We start from the raw sequence: 19468 nt of genomic DNA on the forward strand, positions 1-19468 counted from the left end.
AGGCATGACTTATTTGGAGATAAGGTAGTTGCTGGTTTCCTCAGCTATCACAGATATAAACACTAGGACAAATACACCTAGATATTATCTCATTCTACAAAACAACTTTATTATCAGCTTGAGAAAGGAAAAAATATCAAGTGCATCTCAATATCTGTAAATCCCAACTCACATATACATCTATGGAAATTTAAGATTACACTATTCATTGGTTTAATCAGTATGTGGTAAGAGGGGAATTGATTCTATGTCGTGTGTGCTGAATCTGTAAAGTGAAAATCTACCTTACACATAATAAGCGGTTAGATCGCTATCTGTGAAAGACATGAATAGGCCATTGAAGGTGTCCATAGAAAACTAATACGTTTCGTAGGTATAATCCCTTACCGACTTAACGAGGTCGTCTTCAATTACACAAAACACACTGACATAACTGTGTCATTTACAGGTACACAGATTTAACTCAGGTGTCCAGTACACATCTGCAGAGCTGACCTATATAGAGCTTCTATCACTAACACCTTGTATCAACAACATCAAAAATAATATCAAATATTATCATAATCACTAACACCTTGTAGCAACAACATCAAAAAATAATATCAAATATTATCATAATCACTAACACCTTGTAGCAACAACATCAAAAATAATATCAAATATCATCATACCACTAACACCTTGTAGCAACAACATCAAAAAATAATATCAAATATTATCATAATCACTAACACCTTGTAGCAACAACATCAAAAAATAATATCAAATATTATCATAATCACTAACACCTTGTAGCAACAACATCAAAAATAATATCAAATATCATCATACCACTTATGTTCTCTGATTCATAATTGCTGGAGTATTTTACTCATCAGAATTTAAAAGTAGGCTTTTATAAAATTGCATTGTGACTTAATAGTATTAAATATGTCAGCTACAACCTAATGGAATAGTTTTTAACTTTGTCCCTTACATCATTGAATTATTGATCTAAATTACCAGAATCTTGAGAAGATCCTTAGACAATTCATGAGGTAGATAAGATAGATAGTTACTGACTTTGGTAAAAACATTTATCCAAATTACAAGAATCTTGGCGTAGATTTTCAAAAGTTCCTAAATACAGCTCCTCTAGACTATTCATGCATAAGGTGGGTTGTTTATGAAATGTTACAGATTTTGACCTTTTCACTCTCTAGACCAAAATTGAAATATTAAAGAGGTATACATTACTCTAACAATAGCCTAGCCTGACCTTTATAAAGATGGAGTTGTGTGCTGGACAGAAACCTTAGAAGCTTGTCCAAGCGTGATATGAAGACTTTACACACAATGTCTATTCAGATCTGTACAGACTAGATCATTACTACGATCTCCTAGAAGCCTTTTGGATAGCTAAGGTATTAGACACAGCTTGCTTACGATTCTATTGTCAGATAGGGAATCTCTCTGACCTCTTAGGCAAAGTATTTGATAGGTTTCCCAGTCAAATCTCTGGAATTCTGTAAATGTGGATATTTTTGCATGTTTTATTTTAAGTTTTTGTAAATTATCTTTCAAACAGGTAGAAGTGTGATAATTGTGCATCTTTATTCTAATCGTTTACATGTCACGATTGTACTTGTTGTTGTGTTCGGATATTGACATATTCCTAGAGATCTAATGAAGGTGAACAAGAGTCTGAGAAAATGTCCACGTTTTCAGTATAGATACCAGTATAAAGAATCTAACAGATAGGTTCAGTACAATTCTAGATAGAGATCTACCAAGACTGTAAGATGGGTATGATATTAGATATAGGTCTCACAGGAATATTTAAGGTATAATGTAAAGAGCACACACATTATCATAAGAATTTTAGGTACAAGATATAGAATATTCATGACTCTTTGGATAAGTATATTTTTTTTTGGTACATAGATATTTTCAGGATTGTTAGAGGGTTTAAGAAACACATCATCCACTCTTCAGCACTGGTATGGTACAGATTTCAGAATCCCCAGGGACCTTTCAGAAAGCGACACTTCCAAGCATTTTAACACTGGAATCTACATTATTGATACATCAACACATTATTAAAACACTTACATCCAGAGTCTTGAGCATGGGCACATGTTCCAACAGTGCTTCATACATTTTTCGTTTGTTGAAAGCATTCTTTAAAACTATTCTTCTAAATGTGGTTCTATCCTGAAAAAGGTAAAGAAATTTAAGTTTGTTAATGTGATAACATTTGATTCATTAGACACAATCAAAGTATACAATTGCTTATACATGGTATAATCTCTGCATGTCATACCTTATTTCACATCATATTCATCTAATTTTCAGCTTCACATTGACCAACTCCAACTTGATAAACAAAACTACCTGGTATTTGTAGTTAATACATTTAAATTCCTTTTCAACTATTGACAACATAACCACATTTTTGTTTTATTTCAATCTTGTGAATTGTAAATTTCACAAATTAAAGAAACAGATTAATTGTTGGTCAGCGGAAATTTGATAATGGATTGAAAATAGACATAGTCAATAGCCCTTTGTACCTAAATTTCACATGTCTTGAAGGAAGAAATAACTGAAAGTATATGTTAACTGATCACAGAGCCACTAACATCTAAACATTCAAACTAAAATGTATATAATGTACATTTACAAGGAATTTGAAAACAATACAATAAATATGCATTTCAGTTTTAATAATTGCATAACCTTTAAAGGTGTGTGCAACAGATGATTTTAATTAACAGTATTCTAAATATTTTCATCAGCGCTTTGTCACAGGTGTTTCCACTTCCCCTAGAATTGTGACACCATAATGAGATGAAAACTGTTTTCTGATAACAAGGTGTTAGAATAAATCTGTACCTTCGATTAATATGGTCGATACTTTTGTCAACAGCCTCCTTATAACCTTTCCGTTTTCTAAAGACCGCTGGCACCAAGATATTTGGAGGGCTATTACGGACCATTTAATATGGCTGATTAGCGTTTCTCCCCCGAGGCTCCAGTCATATCAGTTTAAGGGTGATCATTTATTCTGCACAATTACGTGCAATTACATGCCAGTCTCCCCTGCGACCTACCATTGCCCATAATGTCCCGTCTGATGTGGCCACGATAGTAGCAGCACGAGGCATGTTGTACATCAAAGCTAGCTCCCCAAAACTTCCTTTACTGTCGTAGTTACCAACCAGGTTTCCATTTACAAAAATATCATATGTTCCACTGAAAAAAAAAAAGAAATAATATTTAATTTTTGCGCTCAAAACATTAATCTTCTGTACTGCATTGCATTGGATTATTGATTGGCTTGCAAAGAACATGTAATAACACAATGTTGTGTTTTCAAATAATGAATTAACTAACAAATGTGTTAATTATCAAATCCTGTTCAAACCATTATCATGTGATCTATTTTACTTATCTGAAGCTGATATGATACATTAAATATAAATGAGTATGAATATTCCGACACATTCTATACCTAATTTTTATTCAGAAAGATTTCTCGTTGATGGTGAAGCGATTTTTCAAGATTAAATTGCCAATTAAGGAGAATTTGCCAAGATTTGGAGCAATTTTACTAGGAAATGGGTTTATTAATGTGGCACAAGAAATTCTTGTTTTCACTTGACATAAAAAATATCATTTGGAAAAATAAAAAAAAAACAATTATCTTGGTGAGTGGGAGGCAAAGTGTGATGAGCCACTACAGGCCCCGAAGATGTACATGACAATAGCAGGCAGATAATTACCTGTCTATAACATAGAAGTTGTCTCCATCATCACCTTGGTCTATAACATGTTCTGCTGGTTTTACCTACAACATAAAATAGCACTTTATATCATATAATCAATATTAATTTACCTCCATTAACGGGTTAAACAGTGCCAGGCCGGCCCTATAATAGGCCTGTACCTGTTATCAGGGCTACTGCCTCCAGTTGTAAGACCAACAACAATAGATGGCACAAACTGATAGCTCTGTAACTGACAATTTGATGCAACAGATTTATCAGGAGGGAAAACAAAATTCAACAGTGGCAACTAAAGGAAGCTGCATGGCTAGCAATTGAAGCTGCTTCTGGCTTCCATCAGCTATGTAGGATAAAAAATTTGTATTAAACAGACTAAATGGCTCGGTCTCGATATTAGGAGGAATATATTTCTAAGGTCAATACTACTGTAGTTTTGTACAATAAGAAATAAATTTGGCTGGTGTTCCTTCCAGTTTGGACTTTTGAGGATTCCTTGGACACCAAGGTGTAAAATAAGAGACACATACTAAAATCTTGGAAGCCCATTCTAATATTTCCTATGATGTTATATGTCAAATGATTTTATAACACCTTTAGCATTTTCCTTGTTAATTTGATGTTAATGAAAATATCCATTCTTAATGACTATTGTCATCAAGTTCCTGGGACCACAGTATCAGTTAACAAGTATTGTTTTGCAGCAGAGAAAGACAAGGGGCATACTTTTCTATGCCAAAATGTCTTAAATATAGAATATGTCTGTCCTCTAGAAGACTTATCAATATCACCATGTGATTTTTGAATAAATTGGTCAATTGGTATACTTTTAACAAGTTTTGTAATTATTCTTTTGTAAAACAGCAAGTTGATTGATATACATTGTATCCGAACTTCAATTCAAACCGGATAACTTGTTAGCTCACCATAGACCATGAAATTGTTTGTACACTTTCTTAACTTCAGGATCGTTTTACAAAATTACAAATGAATTTTTCTACAACATTTTTTATTTTCAAATCCCCATACCTCTGATGAGTAAAATAAAACTGTCATTACAAGTGAATCAAATATTTTCAGTTTAAGATGAACAGGAAGAGATACATTCCTTTATTTCTTATAAACAGCAAACACCAATTTAATTGTTTGTTCAGCAGGTTTTTCCCCTTTCTTTAAAAACGCTACCACTAACATTATTGTCTGTACCTAGATTTGTAAACAATTCTTATAAATCTAATTTTGTATTCCATAACATCAACTGGTTGTTGTGGTACCGATTTACGTCTTGAGAATATCACAATTTTTATCTTTCTGATATTAAGTTCTAATTTCCATGTTATGCAATATTGTTAAAATTCATGTAACACTTGTTGTAGACCATCAGATATTTCTGATATCATAACAGTGTTATTGGCAAATAGTCTGATAAAAAGTTTGGGATACATTCCAATATCATATACCGTAAAAAACTGGTTTAATTTTGCGCAGGTAATTTTTAGGGCTGAAAATGCTTAAAAAATCTACTATCAGTATATTTTGCGCATCAACAAAATGGGGAAAACAATGTCCAGGGAGTCCCAAAACCGATGTATGAAGGTGACAATTTCAATGCAAAATATTCCCCATAAATGCTTGACAACTTGCACAAAAAGTGTTGTATTTAGAAGAAATAACATATGAAAACCGCATTGTGTTTGTTTTCTTTTATTGGTCACCGTAACCTGAAACTGAAATATCTAGCAGATGTCCAAAACATTGGCGGTCTGGTCCGCCGTACTCCTTGCACATGTCAATTTTTTGAGATATTACACATGAATAGTAATCAGGAATATTTGAAAAGAGTAGAATATATTTACTTAAATTGGCACAATAAGTAATTAGTGTGTTTGAGATCATTAACAATCAACAGCAACCAGCTAGCGGATACGTAGTTTAGCTTGCAACAATCACAGTGTGCATAATTTGTCAAGATTTGTAAGACAAAAATATTCTTTTCCACCAGGTAAGATTCTAAGTCATAAAGGTAGATTGAAAAAAGGAAGGGAGATAAAATAACCAGATAAATATTTGTTGCGGGATCAGACTGGGTTGATTATCGGCGATCAGGTAGCTCAGTCAGAAGAGCTACATTTTCTTCCCTCCTGTTACAGAATTGGCACCCAACTAAATAACCAACGGTTGTGGTGTTTGAAAGGGTCTCGTATGTATTCAAAAAAAGAGGGAGGAGTGTAGCGGGACTGGACTGGGTCGATTATCGATGACCAGGTAGTTCAGTCGGTAGAGCTGTGACTAGAGCACTCAGCTAGTGTTCGGAGAGTCCCGGGATCGAATCCCGGTCTTGCCGCTACATTTTCTCCTCTCCTGTTACATATGGTACCATGCATGTAGATATTCAAGGTAAATCAATAATGTTCGCTGATCTTGCAGAATTGCCTTACAGTGTTATAATGAATGCAGTAAATGTATGTTTCATTGGTGTGATTGATTTAAAGGCAAAAAACGGTAAAATCAAAACTTTCAGTGATCAGGGAACATTGATAGTCAAGGCGGGGAAAACATAGGACGACCTGTGTTATACAAATAATGTTTAATTGATTTTCATTAAATTGTCTCGAAGGTGATGACGAGTGTGTTATGAACGATAAGCTTAATATGTTTTTGACAAAAAGTATTAACAGCTAATGTCATATTGTGTTTTAAATTTAAATAATCTTTTATTTATTCATTTCATTTCAAGCATGTACATGTCATAGAATATTAACAAATATCAGGTATATGCTTAAATCATATTACAGTTAAATTCAGAATTAGGAATTTGAAGATGATGATAGTAATTATTTTCGGATTGAAAATCATTACAATATTAAGCTTCCACAGTTGAAAATTACTTCTTTTTGTTCACACAATTCTTCTCCTAGGCTGTTTCCAGTTGAAATGATACATGCATGCTGACATTCTGTAAAACATAAGGAAACAATAAATGTATTAACAGAGTAATTACTGAAAAGGCTAATATCATATAATTAAACATTTTAATCATAAATAGCAATACCAGCATAGAGGAAATATTATTGAAGTTTAATTCCCGCTGTTCTTCAGTCCTCCTGTTCTTACATGTAAGAGTTTTGTCCTTCATAAATTGATTGTAATATACAGTCTATAGCCGTTGTTATATAATGTGCACAAAGAAGTATAAATACACACGTATGCATGGGTACAGTGGTAAATTAATAAGTTATACAGAAAATGATGGTGCGCAAAGTCTATTTTGTTGAGTAAAAAGTTAAAAAACTAACATTGTTCACACCCTAAGATGTAATCGCACTAAAAACAGTGATCATGTGGGCATTTGTAAGACTGTGCCAGGTGGTAGAGATTAGTTCCGCTCGAGTGATCACACAATGCAAGTGAGAGTCGGGAATATGTTTATGTAAGTTTTAATTGCTAATCTCTGATGCTTGTTGGTAAAATATAAACTCAGGATAATTGCTAAACAATTAACAGTTTTCTCTACATTTGTTACAGATTGAAACAGCTTTTTAAGTGCCGTTTTACGGAAGAATTATGAAGAAGAAATCGGCATTTTCGTCGATCTAGTAGTCCAAAAAATATCACTTCGAGTTATATGAACATTCCACATATGATTTATGTCATTCGGCCAAAAATTTATACTTCGTATTACCTAGTTTAATGAATATGCTGTATGTATATGATCAGAACGTCAAGCTCCTGTGGTGAAAATAACTAAAATGTTTTAAAAGTATGGTTTAGTGGTAATCTCTGCACGTGCTTTAGTATATAGATATAATCTGATATTTATACATGTGCTTATAAAATTATCGATAATAATGGATGTGGTAAACATTCATACCTTATTAACTGCCGTTAGTTTAAAGATTACGCCACCTTGGACATTTACAAAATGTTCACCGTCTGTCACGTGCTATTTTATCGGTAGTCCAAGTTTGTCCAAAATTTTGTTAGAGTTGTCTTTCTTCCATTGTGGATTTACACGTACATGTGGCATAACGCAGCCGTGATAAACAAATCTCCATATCGTCCTGAAATATATTTGCTCCCGAACTAATGTGATTCAAAGTGCAAAAATCATTATTGTAACAATTTTAATGTTTGAGGTGAAATATAGATTTCATTTTTTCCGTTGCGGGATAATTGTCACTAGTAGGGACTAAACGCGTGGGGCGAAGCGAAGCATTTTCGGGACGAAACGTCTTCATGTATTGAAAACAACATTTTCAGGACGAAAAGTCTAGATACATTGTACACAATTCAAGTGAAAATTTTCCAATGTAAGATCATTTGGACGATGTATATGGTAAGGATATAAAAGCAGTTATCTACTATTCCTATTTCAACATTACAGATACGCTTATTTCAGTAACTTTCATACTCAAAATTTGCTATTTAAAATTCCCGGTAAAATCAAAGTTGTTGAATACACTGCCGCTAGGAGCGCTAGTATCTGCGAGCAAGTTCTTAGCCAATCATATTGAGGAAATTGACTGTGAGAGAATTTTGCAACCACGATCACAATGGCGAGGTAATGTAGGATAAAAAATTTGTATTAAACAGAATAATTTGTTTTAAAAAAAAGGCCTGCTTATAAGACCTGTTTGATTGCAACTTAGGTATAATATAACCATGCCACAGGATGTTTTGGGCTTATTTTTGCATATTTATATTCTAAAAGACCATGCCTTCAGTTTATCCGTCATCACATTTTCAGTAGACAATGTGGACTGTGAAGGTCATATATATCTGAAAAGAGAATCACACTTTGACACTACCTGTAGTATTTTCTGCCAAAATATAACATTTATCTTGCATGGAAGATCGAGATCAATGACACAGAGAATTTGATGTAAAACACAAGTACCATGAAATTTGGCAAGAAGACATTGACAATGTGTTTATCACTGGGGCAGACTATGGTGTTTACTATAGTGTAGGAGGTAGGTATGATCGTGACTTGTATTGTTGATGTCTCCGTGGCCTGCCCGGGCCTGTACAATACATTCCAACACCAACATCTCGTAGATACAGACAGTAAACAGGCACAAATGGAATTTACTTGTATATCCTGGTTGTCATGATCTGGTAGAAATGATTTTGAGACCTGCCCTGCCCTTGACACAGGTGTACACCGGTCAGTTTTGAGATATTCCCTATACACACACCCCCATGTCCAGATAGAAGGTGGATGACCACCTGATAACAGGACCACAACCGATTATTATTGTATTGTGAATACAAGCACAACATAAGGAATCCATTAATGTACTTTAGTGTGACTTTAAATGGTATTATTTAAGTTAATCTTCTTATCCTGTGTCTGAAGAGCTTGCATAGACTAAGTTAAATACTATGTTCAGGAACACGGTACCGTAATGACTCTATAAAGAGCTTTAAACATCATCTATCTTTCTGAGGTATGCTTACACAAACCACAAGAGACTCAAACTAGAAACACACAATAATCCATATGGATAGGAGTTTTACATCACTTTGGCTATGTAGACTTCTCATGTTCATTAGAGAAAAAGAACACCATTTTAGCATAAACATATTTTAGAGAAATGGCAGAACATTGTTTTAGAAGAAACATATATTAGAGATTGGAAACATATATTAGAGATTGGCAACTCTGCCATTTTTATCATCAGCAGATGTACCTCTGTATGTGCCTTGGGGTTTTTCATTATACTTTCTAACAGTTGTGTAAACAGGTAAAATACCGATTGAAAACCTGTGAATTACCCCTATAAATTGTATGACCGTGTACAAATTACCCCTACATTACTTGTTATTACTCAACTTAATTAGTATGAGTGCTTACATCCAGAAATAAAAACAAGAAATTTATTAAAATCAGATCAATTCCAGTTATTTTTTAATAGTCTGAATCAACTATGCCCTTGATTCAGATAGCTATTTGCACAATTGCTAGCTAATTATCAATTATATAATTATTACTTTACACTATACCCACATAACTTTTATTGAAATATCTCTGTTAAGTTTTGGGTTCGCACAGAAGTCATAGTTGTACCCCTTTCTTTCAAAAGTGCGAGTACAATTACCCACCCTAAAATAATTATCTGGAACACTGGTATATACATGTTTCTGGTTTTAGACTACAAACATCTTGAAGACAAAAATGCCTCCTCCTCAAACTGGGCATAAGACAGGATGCATACAGGACAGGATGGCAAAGGGATCAACGTGACACAAAGGACACTGTACTTTGATTCATTCACATAATGACGAATGATTATAAACACTGCAAGAAAACTGTGGAATAATTCCAAAATGTTTTAATCCATTAATCCTTGCGATTCCCAGAGCTCTACTACAGACCACTTCAGATCTGTCTGTACATGTGTATATAACCAGGCATGTTTGTGTACGTTCTCAGTGTTGACTAAACCTTGTAGCACTTGCTTTGTTTCTATTTTTTGTTAGGCACTGGTACTCCTAAATACAACCACGAGTGAGTGACTGAATTTGAGCTAAGTTATACTATGGCTAACTTCATATAAATATTATAATATGAAAGTGTTCAGATTGTAGGAGATATATAATGTAATTGGAATTGTAAGAGATATATACACTGACAAATGTTTTCTGCCATTGACACATCTCTTTCAGATTTTTTTTCTGATAGATCATTTTGCCTTAATATAGACTCTTATGAAACACATACTTTCTAAATTAGCCATTTCCTGACAATTATGCTGGAATTATTTTCTCTAATTCCACAGATTCTTCCTATCACAGAATACTTTATGATGATAATGACGGAACTATCTTTATCCAATATCTATCTTTTGTGTATAACAAATCAATATTCAATGACATCAAAACTCTCTGAGGTAAAATTTACCCATACATTAAATCGACACACACAATTTCCATTTATGCGGCTTATCCCTGGTTTTTAAAAAAATATAAATAAGGTACAATTCTAATCCCTACAAACAAGTCATTGCTCCGTAAATGTTTTGTGACGTTCAGTAATATGGCGACTTACAGATTATATATATATTCAACCTGTGGGTTGATCTAGCCTATATGAAACAGGGACTGAACCGGACAAGGTGTTAGACAGGCAGACATATACAAATTATACTATATATTTCCTCTCTCAATATCATGGCAAGTGAAAAGAAAATTAAACAGAAGAAGTTCCTGCTAATAGAACTCCTGGAGTTAAGTGTAAATATACAGTATCTGCCATACGCTATTGGTTAAAATCAACACCGTGTCTTATATTAGTGGACAGAGAAATCCAGAACTGATAGAAAATAGCCCCAATATGATATACTGTTAACATAATTATTTCAGCAGTAGTTTTATTTCAGCAGTAGTTTTATTTTAGCAGTAGTTTTATTTTAGCAGTAGTTTTATTTTAGTGCTTTTCGTGCTGTTTTAAAGCTCTAAACAATGCACATACAATAAATCTTGTAAACGAGATTTTCCACCAAACCACCAAATTGCGTTAATTTATATCTGCACTAATAAATCATAATTAACAGTTTTTCCTATTTGCGTTAAACCTTGACTGCATTAATGTATATACATTTACAGTATATATCTGCCATATGGTTAAAATAATATAAACATTCAGTGTGTCATGATCAGTAGATAAAGGAATCCATGAACGGAAGAATTAAATTAATGATGGAAAGAAAGACAAACAGGCACACCAACAGGATTCCAATACCAACTTTCGATCGAGTCTGTGTGGTAATCAATTTCTGTACAGATTTGAGAGAAAACATGTGTTCCTATTCGACCACTCAAATCAGTAAGTGAAAAACAACAGCAAATCACCGGATGGTAATCCAATATTGGGTAAATCAGAGATTCTCTGATAACAGAAAACAGAGAAATCTTTTGAAGTTGTGTCAGATCCAGGACACAGGTTCAATGACACCATGGGTTTCCTCTTATTAAAATGGTTTGTTATTTCTACAAAAGTCTACAAAGGGTATTTCAACCACCTGGCCAGTAAATATGTAAATACTTTTAGATAGATTTCAGAATATGCCTCAGATACAGCTGTGCAGGCAAAATTATTTTGATTTGAAAAGATGGAGCATCAGTGAACCCCTGGCCTGAACCATTGAGATGGCCAAGCTGTTGGTATATTGAGAAACTTAAGATACTGAAACTTCTAGCTGATCTTTTGATTAGTTTTCATTTTTCAACATTTTTTTGGTATGTTGTGTTATAATATTATACTAACAAATAAAAACTTCTGTACATGTACTTATTTTAACAAAGTCAAATATTTTAGCACAAATGCGAAAGAAAAATACATTTAGATTTATTAGCACAGATTTGAATTAGCAGTTTGATGGTCAATACATTTTCCGAAAATACATGAATTAGTGCTTCAAAGACGTTATGAAAAGCGTTAAGTAGAACTACTGCTACAATAAGTACGTTTACAGTAAGCTATGACATGGTTTCTGATACAACAATAATTTCAATGAAGTACCATTATAACAGGAAGAATATCAAATGGAAATAATATCTGGTGGTCTTGCTGGCAGTCTTTTGGAATACGGTTGTACATCACACACAGGAAAATGATAAGTTTCTTTGTTAACTAATAAAACATTGATGATCTATGAAGAGAGGTTATCTGGATATCAGCGATGATCATGATACAGATATGTATACCTCATCATAAATTAGAAAGTTTGGAATTCATATTCCCTTCAAAGTCAATCAAGTTTCAGTTTCTTTGAATGATGTGTATCGCAGATTAATTGCTATTTTTATTGTGGTATTCTTTACATCAAATCCTGATGTACTAAATTTAGTCAGCGCATTGATTTATTTCTGCATACACAGAAACACTATTGAGAATTTGAGAGTGTCAGAGAGATAAAAACAATTTACACAATTGAGAATTTGAGAGTGTGTATTCGCTGATATTGAGATAAAAACATTACAATTAAAACATCTAATATGTAATCAAACATAAACTACACAACATATTAGACATGACTTGCTCAATATTGATAAATAGACACACACAGATATATTATTTTATCTCGTAAACTTACCTTCTTTTCAAACATGGCATCTAATACTTCCTGCATCTGTTCCTGAAAGAGAGAAAAATGAAATTGATTAAAATTCTTTAAAACAATGAATTTATATAGATCACAGACAAATATGAATACAAGGCACTTTTTTCTTCTGGTCAGTAAGTAAAAAGGATTTTTTTTTATTTAAAGAAATCAGCTTTATTTTTATCTATTGAAATTATGCTAACTTATAATGATGTGAAATCAGCGTGAATAAAGACTGTTGAGAAGGTACACATTCAAGATCCAAAATCATTACTTTGTAAGGTTTTGTTGAATGGACCTAATGGTTATGGACAACATTTATGTGCTATGATGTACCGAACAGCTGTCTCACATTTTAAAATACCAATGGATAAGAAATACCATTACAATGTGAGCAACTAAATTCAACTTATAAAGTGCTGTCAAGCCATTTTATTTTCTTATCAGTCTAAAGCAATATAACTTAATGTACATATTAACTGTCTGAATGTCCATTTAGTACACTTTTAAACTATTGCTACTCTTACATGAATTGTCACAATAGATGACATGTATCCTGATGACAAATACAAGACAGAGACACTTGAAATGCTAGTCTACCTTCTGATGATGAGAGCAGATTATAGTTTTATTGTACACATTAAAATATTTCTATCAAGTAATCACAGCTGTAATATTGTGTAAATTCCCAGATCATTGATGACATCCCAATAATCTGGGTAGTATGTGACAATATATACAGGTCTATAATCTTTAATAGGCCAGTTTATGGTAGATATTCTGTCCGAGCCACCATTCATATCAAATATCCCTGTCATAAAGAGAGAAAAGGCCAATCTACCATATTTAACACAATAAATATCAAAGTCAGACGGGAAGTCAAACAAGGTGGGTGCTTATTGGAATCATGGTCACAAAATAGACTTTTTGGTTAGTTGGTTGATTGGGCTATTATCATCCTATTAAACTGGGGTATACAGCCAGGATCATTTTGGATGACCTCTCATGTATCCAATGTGTTGTGTGTGTGAAATGTTGTTTTGGGAGACTGCAGTATGTTTGTGTGGTGACTCTTTGTAATAGTGGAACTCTACATAAGCCATATGGACCATGATAAGTTTAGACAAAAACAAGAAATATGATTCAATGATTTATTCATACAATAACATAATCGTGATTATGTAATTATAATTTAATGAAGCACATTGGTCTTCTTGTAATACATTAATGATCTCCAGAGGGCACTGTATAATATCAATGAGAAGATTGGATTTAGATGTAACTTATAAATCAGTGCATAAAGTGTAAGAAATGCTGTTTTAAAGTGTAAGAAATGCTGTTTTAAAGTGTAAGAAATGCTGTTTTAAAGTGTAAGAAATGCTGTTTTAAAGTGTAAGAAATGCTGTTTTAAAGTGTAAGAAATGCTGTTTTAAAGTGTAAGAATTTCTGTTTTAAAGTGTAAGAAATTCTGTTTTAAAGTGTAAGAAATTCTGTTTTAAAGTGTAAGAAATGCTGTTTTAAAGTGTAAGAAATGCTGTTTTAAAGTGTAAGAAATGCTGTTTTAAAGTGTAAGAAATGCTGTTTTAAAGTGTAAGAAATGCTGTTTTAAAGTGTAAGAAATCCTGTAAAGGTGTAAAGTAAGTGCCTAAAAGAACAGCTCTTATATGACTGTTCAATGGACTACATGGTATATAATTGCAAATTGCAAGTTTAGGGACAAAATAAACTACATGGATGCTAACTTGAAAATTACAGGAAAAGTTTAATGAAATTGATTTTGTCTGGATTTTTCCATGTAAAAATGCAAAAACTAAAATTGTTTGTAAGCCTGTAAATACAAATGGGAAAGGACAGATATTGGAAGAATAAGATGTAAAAGACTTGGGTTCTCACTGGTCGACAATGGTAATTTCTTTTCACCATCCTGAAAAATAACCTTACAATAGCAATCTCTTATACATAAAATTTGCCCCTGTTGAATAAAGGGGTGGTGAGCTGTTAACTTTCTCAACATGGTGACGACATGACAGCACAAGGTACTTACAACATCTAATGATCTGAAGAGAAGGATATACCGCACTGCCTCACTCAATCTCTTCCTCTGCTCATCAGACTTGGGGTAAACAATCTGAAACACAAATATATCACCAAAATTAACCTCGTATGAAATCAGTACATTTCACCCAACTCAAGCTAAAAGGAATTTTCATCTATAAGTACCCCTCTGGAGTTTATGATTAGATTTTGTATATATTTAAAACATGTACCAGGTACTGGTAAAAATCACTAAAATATTGATACTACAATGATAACATACTTATTCTTTTTCAACTTTATGATATCAATCATTGAAACACATGCTATGGAATATTGTCATCTGCCTCTCTGGTGCCGATAAAGACAATATTTTATCACTTAGAAACACTTTTAAAATACAAGATGTTTTGATCTACTTGTATATTCTTATAAGATTGATCATATAATATTTTTACAAATGTTTATCATAAATTATTTTCAAAAAGATTAACCAACTTCTTTATGCAAATGTCACACACAGTATGGATTCTTTGAAAGCTTCTTTAATATGTCAATTTCGATATTTCAAAAGGATCTGGTTGAAGTAAAATTTACCATCGATTAGTCCAACCTTTCGTTGAGATTATGACATCAATTTTTGATGTGAAGTTTGTGATGTCACCATCTCTGAAAGGTGGCACTGATTAACAGTAAATCAAACTTTACCCTCATTGTTTTGGTATCTCGACACAGCTCCTTTCCCCTTTATTACAAGTGGCTAAAGAGAGCATCAGTTGATCATGAGAATAATGATCACGATCCATTGAGGCTCAGTGGGACACCATAAATGGCGTTACACCCTTACAATTAATGATACTGACCTTATCTTCACCTTCATCAGAGTCAGCCTCAGGGTCGTATCTTTCTGCAGACACTGTAAAGAGAGTGGATCAATGCTCAGACTAGGAGACTTTGTCATGGAATATTGCAAGTGGTAGTGTTGTTTTTAGTTAATTATCTCAATTTTTTTTTCTCTTTTGTTTCCATATAATTCTACAGGTAGTATTAATCAACCAAGAAGACGTAACTCTGTCATTGATATAAACAGAACTTATGGAAATAATCAAATTGATCACTTTTCTAATGTTTTAACAAGATATTTGTGATCATGCGATGATCATTGATACGTAGTTGAACTTGAAGAAGTTGAACTTGTCCAAACTTGTAAATATTGCCTTTAATTTGAAGCATTTTTTCGGTCCTTATCAAATTTTTCACAAAATTGTATTGTAAATTCTTTGATATTTATATACAGTGTACTAAGTATCATCGGGCACGGTGCGGTCAACTACAAGTTTAGTAGGTTTGACTGTACGCATGTTTGGCATTCTTAACTTCTTGCTTATGAGTAAATTTAACTGCCTGTATTAAACTGATAAAACGAATGACAAGTATTGATGTATTATTTCATCAAAGAAAATAAAATGGGACAACTATCATACAAGAACAAAGAATTTGTTTTCATCTTCTTCTTTTTTTATTTTCATGAATATTTTGAAATGTTGGAAATACTTCATTAGTAAATTTATACCATGTCTCAATTAGAAATATTGTCAATGTTTAATCGAGTTTAATAAAAATTTCAAACTTCAATTTCTGCCTCTTTATGGACATTGTCCAACTGGTTATATATAGGCTGTGGTCGATTACACAGAAATGTTAGAGAAATATTAAAAGTGGGGAGGTATAATTTGATCTATGGCTTCATTCCCTCCCGATATTGACAGGCTAGCATTAACCGAAGCCATATAACTACATGTACTGTAATGGTTAGGAGTGGCATGTGACATGATCGATCTCCGTCAGATATCTCATCAACATTTATTTATAGTTATACAGAAGATAAACAAGAGAAATGTTTGATGTTGATGTGTAATTGCATTGCAAACATGTTTTGCCCTCAGCTAAGATTCAGCTTCTGTTTTGATGTCTTTGAGAATATATCAACACCCATCCTTAAACTTATTACTTTAAAATACTTTCAGTGTATACTGTATTTTTATGGCACACAAGTGAAAAAGCTATGCAGACAGAAGAATAGAGTTCTATAATAACTGAATTAAGTCAGAAACTAAGTATACCTCTAGGTTCCATTTGATTCCCATCTTTTTTTTTCCTTCAGATAACTCCTGATGCATAAAAATTTTAAAAGCACATTGCTTTCGAACTGTATATATGAAACTTGATCTGTTGAACTACAATGGAAATTGCTTACCTGACTGCCTTCTCTGGAATCTGTTAGTTGGGGGCTCTGAAATAAATAGAAACAGATATCATGAAAAGTCTGAAATTATAATCTTTTGTATCCAATTACTGTATCCACATATACCACCTTCAACCAATTAGTATAGCCTAATTATTTTAAGATCTATCTGTACTTGGAGATGAAAGTATTTCTGTGTTAAATATGTAATACATAGCTTCCTTGATTATTTCATTCACAGTGTACTCTCTTATTTCTACCAGGGTCTGTAATTCTAAATTCTGGAAATAAGTTGCAAATGTTCATGAACTAATTTTGCTTGAACCTGATAACCCAGACCAAAATAGTGTTTTTATTTACTTGATATTGGTGCTTATATATGTAGGTGTGTGAAGTATCTAATGTTTAGAACAAAACTATCTCTACATGCACTATGTTCAATCCTAATATGAATTGATTCAATTTTAGAAATATGTTCTGAAAACATGAAATATTTTTTACTTGGAAATACTAATTACCAGGGTATCAACAGGCAACTTGTATTTCCACAATACCCCTGCAGTCCCTACTGGGGGCACATACCTGACACTTCTAGGAGATGCTATCATGTCTATAGTATATATAGACAATAGAGGTAGACATATACTTCCTATTGTATCAACATTTGTTTGCCAGATCAGATACAGGTATACGTTGTGTAACAGGGTGATTCTACTCGTCTAGCCTTGAGCTCTATATTCCATACACAGTGTCTCTTTAAGACCCTTTATTCTGCACAAGTGATGATGATAACATCTTTTTGAAGATCTTGAAAGTGACATGTACATGTTTACATTTACTGAAAGACAGTAAAGCATATATATAATGGTTTTCATTTTGTATAGATATATTGCTCTTCTCCATGCTACATAATTCTGTCTGGCTTTTAATGTCAAAAGCATCAGACATTTGAAGAATGTTTCTGCAGTTCTAGAATTGAACCAATACTGATTCCTTTGCAGCATGTCAATCTTAATGTCCCCTTTGCCAAATCTACTGAGTGGAAATGCATCCTAAATCTTATATAATTCAATTCAATAAGGCTGCTGGCTCAAATGTATTCTTTCATTTTGCTAGATCTGCCATTGCAGCTTTTTGCATTCGGCCATAAAATTTGGCTAACTTAAGAAGAAAATTTACAAAATATAAAACAAGTTTAATTCATTAATTCTATGTATTATGCTTTGATTCATTCTTGGGTGGAGCCCTGATTAAACAAATTAATTGTTCAATTTATTTATTACACTGGGTGTATAGAAATATCAGCAATCCAAACAAATAACAGTTTAATTGTAGCGGGGTAGATTTAGTACATTATTAAATGACCTTGACACTAATTGATATATCTTATTGAAAACTAATTAAATTACGAAATGTTCAATTAGGAAACCTGAAGCGTCATATACAATACAAAGACACTTAAAGTCTGAACTAGAGTTGAGGGGCCAGGCAGTCGGCCAATGCTAGGTATATAGCTGTCTCGATGCATTAGAGGGCCATACCAAATTGGTGTTCCCCGCTAACTACATAGAGTATCCCATATATACCAAGGCAAGCTAGGTATATAGTGGTATCACTGCATTAGAGGCACATATCAAATTGGTGCCCGTCTCTAATTGTACTGTTATCTACTAACTATGTACTCAGGGCCAATATCTCACTGTCATCTCCTCAGGAGCAAGCCCAATAATAATACAATTGACAGACACAATATTATAGTATGTCAAGAAAATTGATCAGTACATACACAAGTTTAGTGCTCTCGGGATGTACTAACTTATGTATCAATAAAAGTAGTACTCAGCTGTTAAGCATTGCAGCTGTACATGTGGTCTAGATCTTTGGGGAGTCTATTTCATATTCCTAATTACACTATTCAGGAATTCTGTTTTTCAGAAATGATTTGGTCATAATTTGATTTCTGCAATATGAATTCCAGACATTTGATCTAAAATATATATATATATATAAAAAGATTTTTCAGATCATAATGAAGAAGATATTGCATTTTGGCTTTCAAATGAAAAGACTTATTAATTACTGGTAGATTAATTACATTATTGAGATATAAAACCACCTTAAACAAATAAATCCAGTCAGATTAATTAGCGTTATAACAGATTTAATTGTTTCTAAGCTCTCTTTCAAACGGATTATTATGGGTCCATTCTTGATAGAAATCGCTAGAAATTTTTAAGCGAAATTCTGCCAAAAAGGCAGTTCATTCTATGAAAATTATCTTGTCAGTTCATTCTTGAAAAATTCTTTTCCAAATACCA

General features: G+C 32.9%; 1 protein-coding gene and 1 long non-coding RNA gene across 7 annotated transcripts in view; both read right to left on the bottom strand.

The window, feature by feature from the left end:
* Positions 1–19468, bottom strand: part of LOC138336910 (cAMP-dependent protein kinase type II regulatory subunit-like) — a 46110-nt gene that overhangs the window by 12224 nt on the left and 14418 nt on the right. For all 6 annotated transcript variants that reach the window (XR_011210486.1, XM_069286530.1, XM_069286529.1 and 3 more), the window contains exons 2-8: positions 17163–17198; positions 15769–15821; positions 14916–14999; positions 12863–12904; positions 3765–3829; positions 3093–3234; positions 2092–2193 (exon numbers count right to left, since the gene is read on the bottom strand). Coding sequence is in view for 5 of the 6 variants with exons in the window: in XM_069286530.1 (XP_069142631.1) it covers positions 2092–2193; positions 3093–3234; positions 3765–3829; positions 12863–12904; positions 14916–14999; positions 15769–15821; positions 17163–17198 (524 nt within the window). In the remaining variant the exon portion in view is untranslated. The remainder of the gene's footprint in view (positions 1–2091; positions 2194–3092; positions 3235–3764; positions 3830–12862; positions 12905–14915; positions 15000–15768; positions 15822–17162; positions 17199–19468) is intronic.
* LOC138336908 (uncharacterized) lies at positions 5453–8323 on the bottom strand. Its single transcript, XR_011210485.1, has 2 exons — positions 7636–8323; positions 5453–6720 (listed from the first exon to the last, which is right to left on the bottom strand). It is a non-coding gene; the product is annotated as an uncharacterized lncRNA (long non-coding RNA).

The sequence above is a fragment of the Argopecten irradians genome, chromosome 12 (genome assembly GCF_041381155.1).
Source record: "Argopecten irradians isolate NY chromosome 12, Ai_NY, whole genome shotgun sequence".
In the NCBI taxonomy this organism is placed as follows: domain Eukaryota; kingdom Metazoa; phylum Mollusca; class Bivalvia; order Pectinida; family Pectinidae; genus Argopecten; species Argopecten irradians.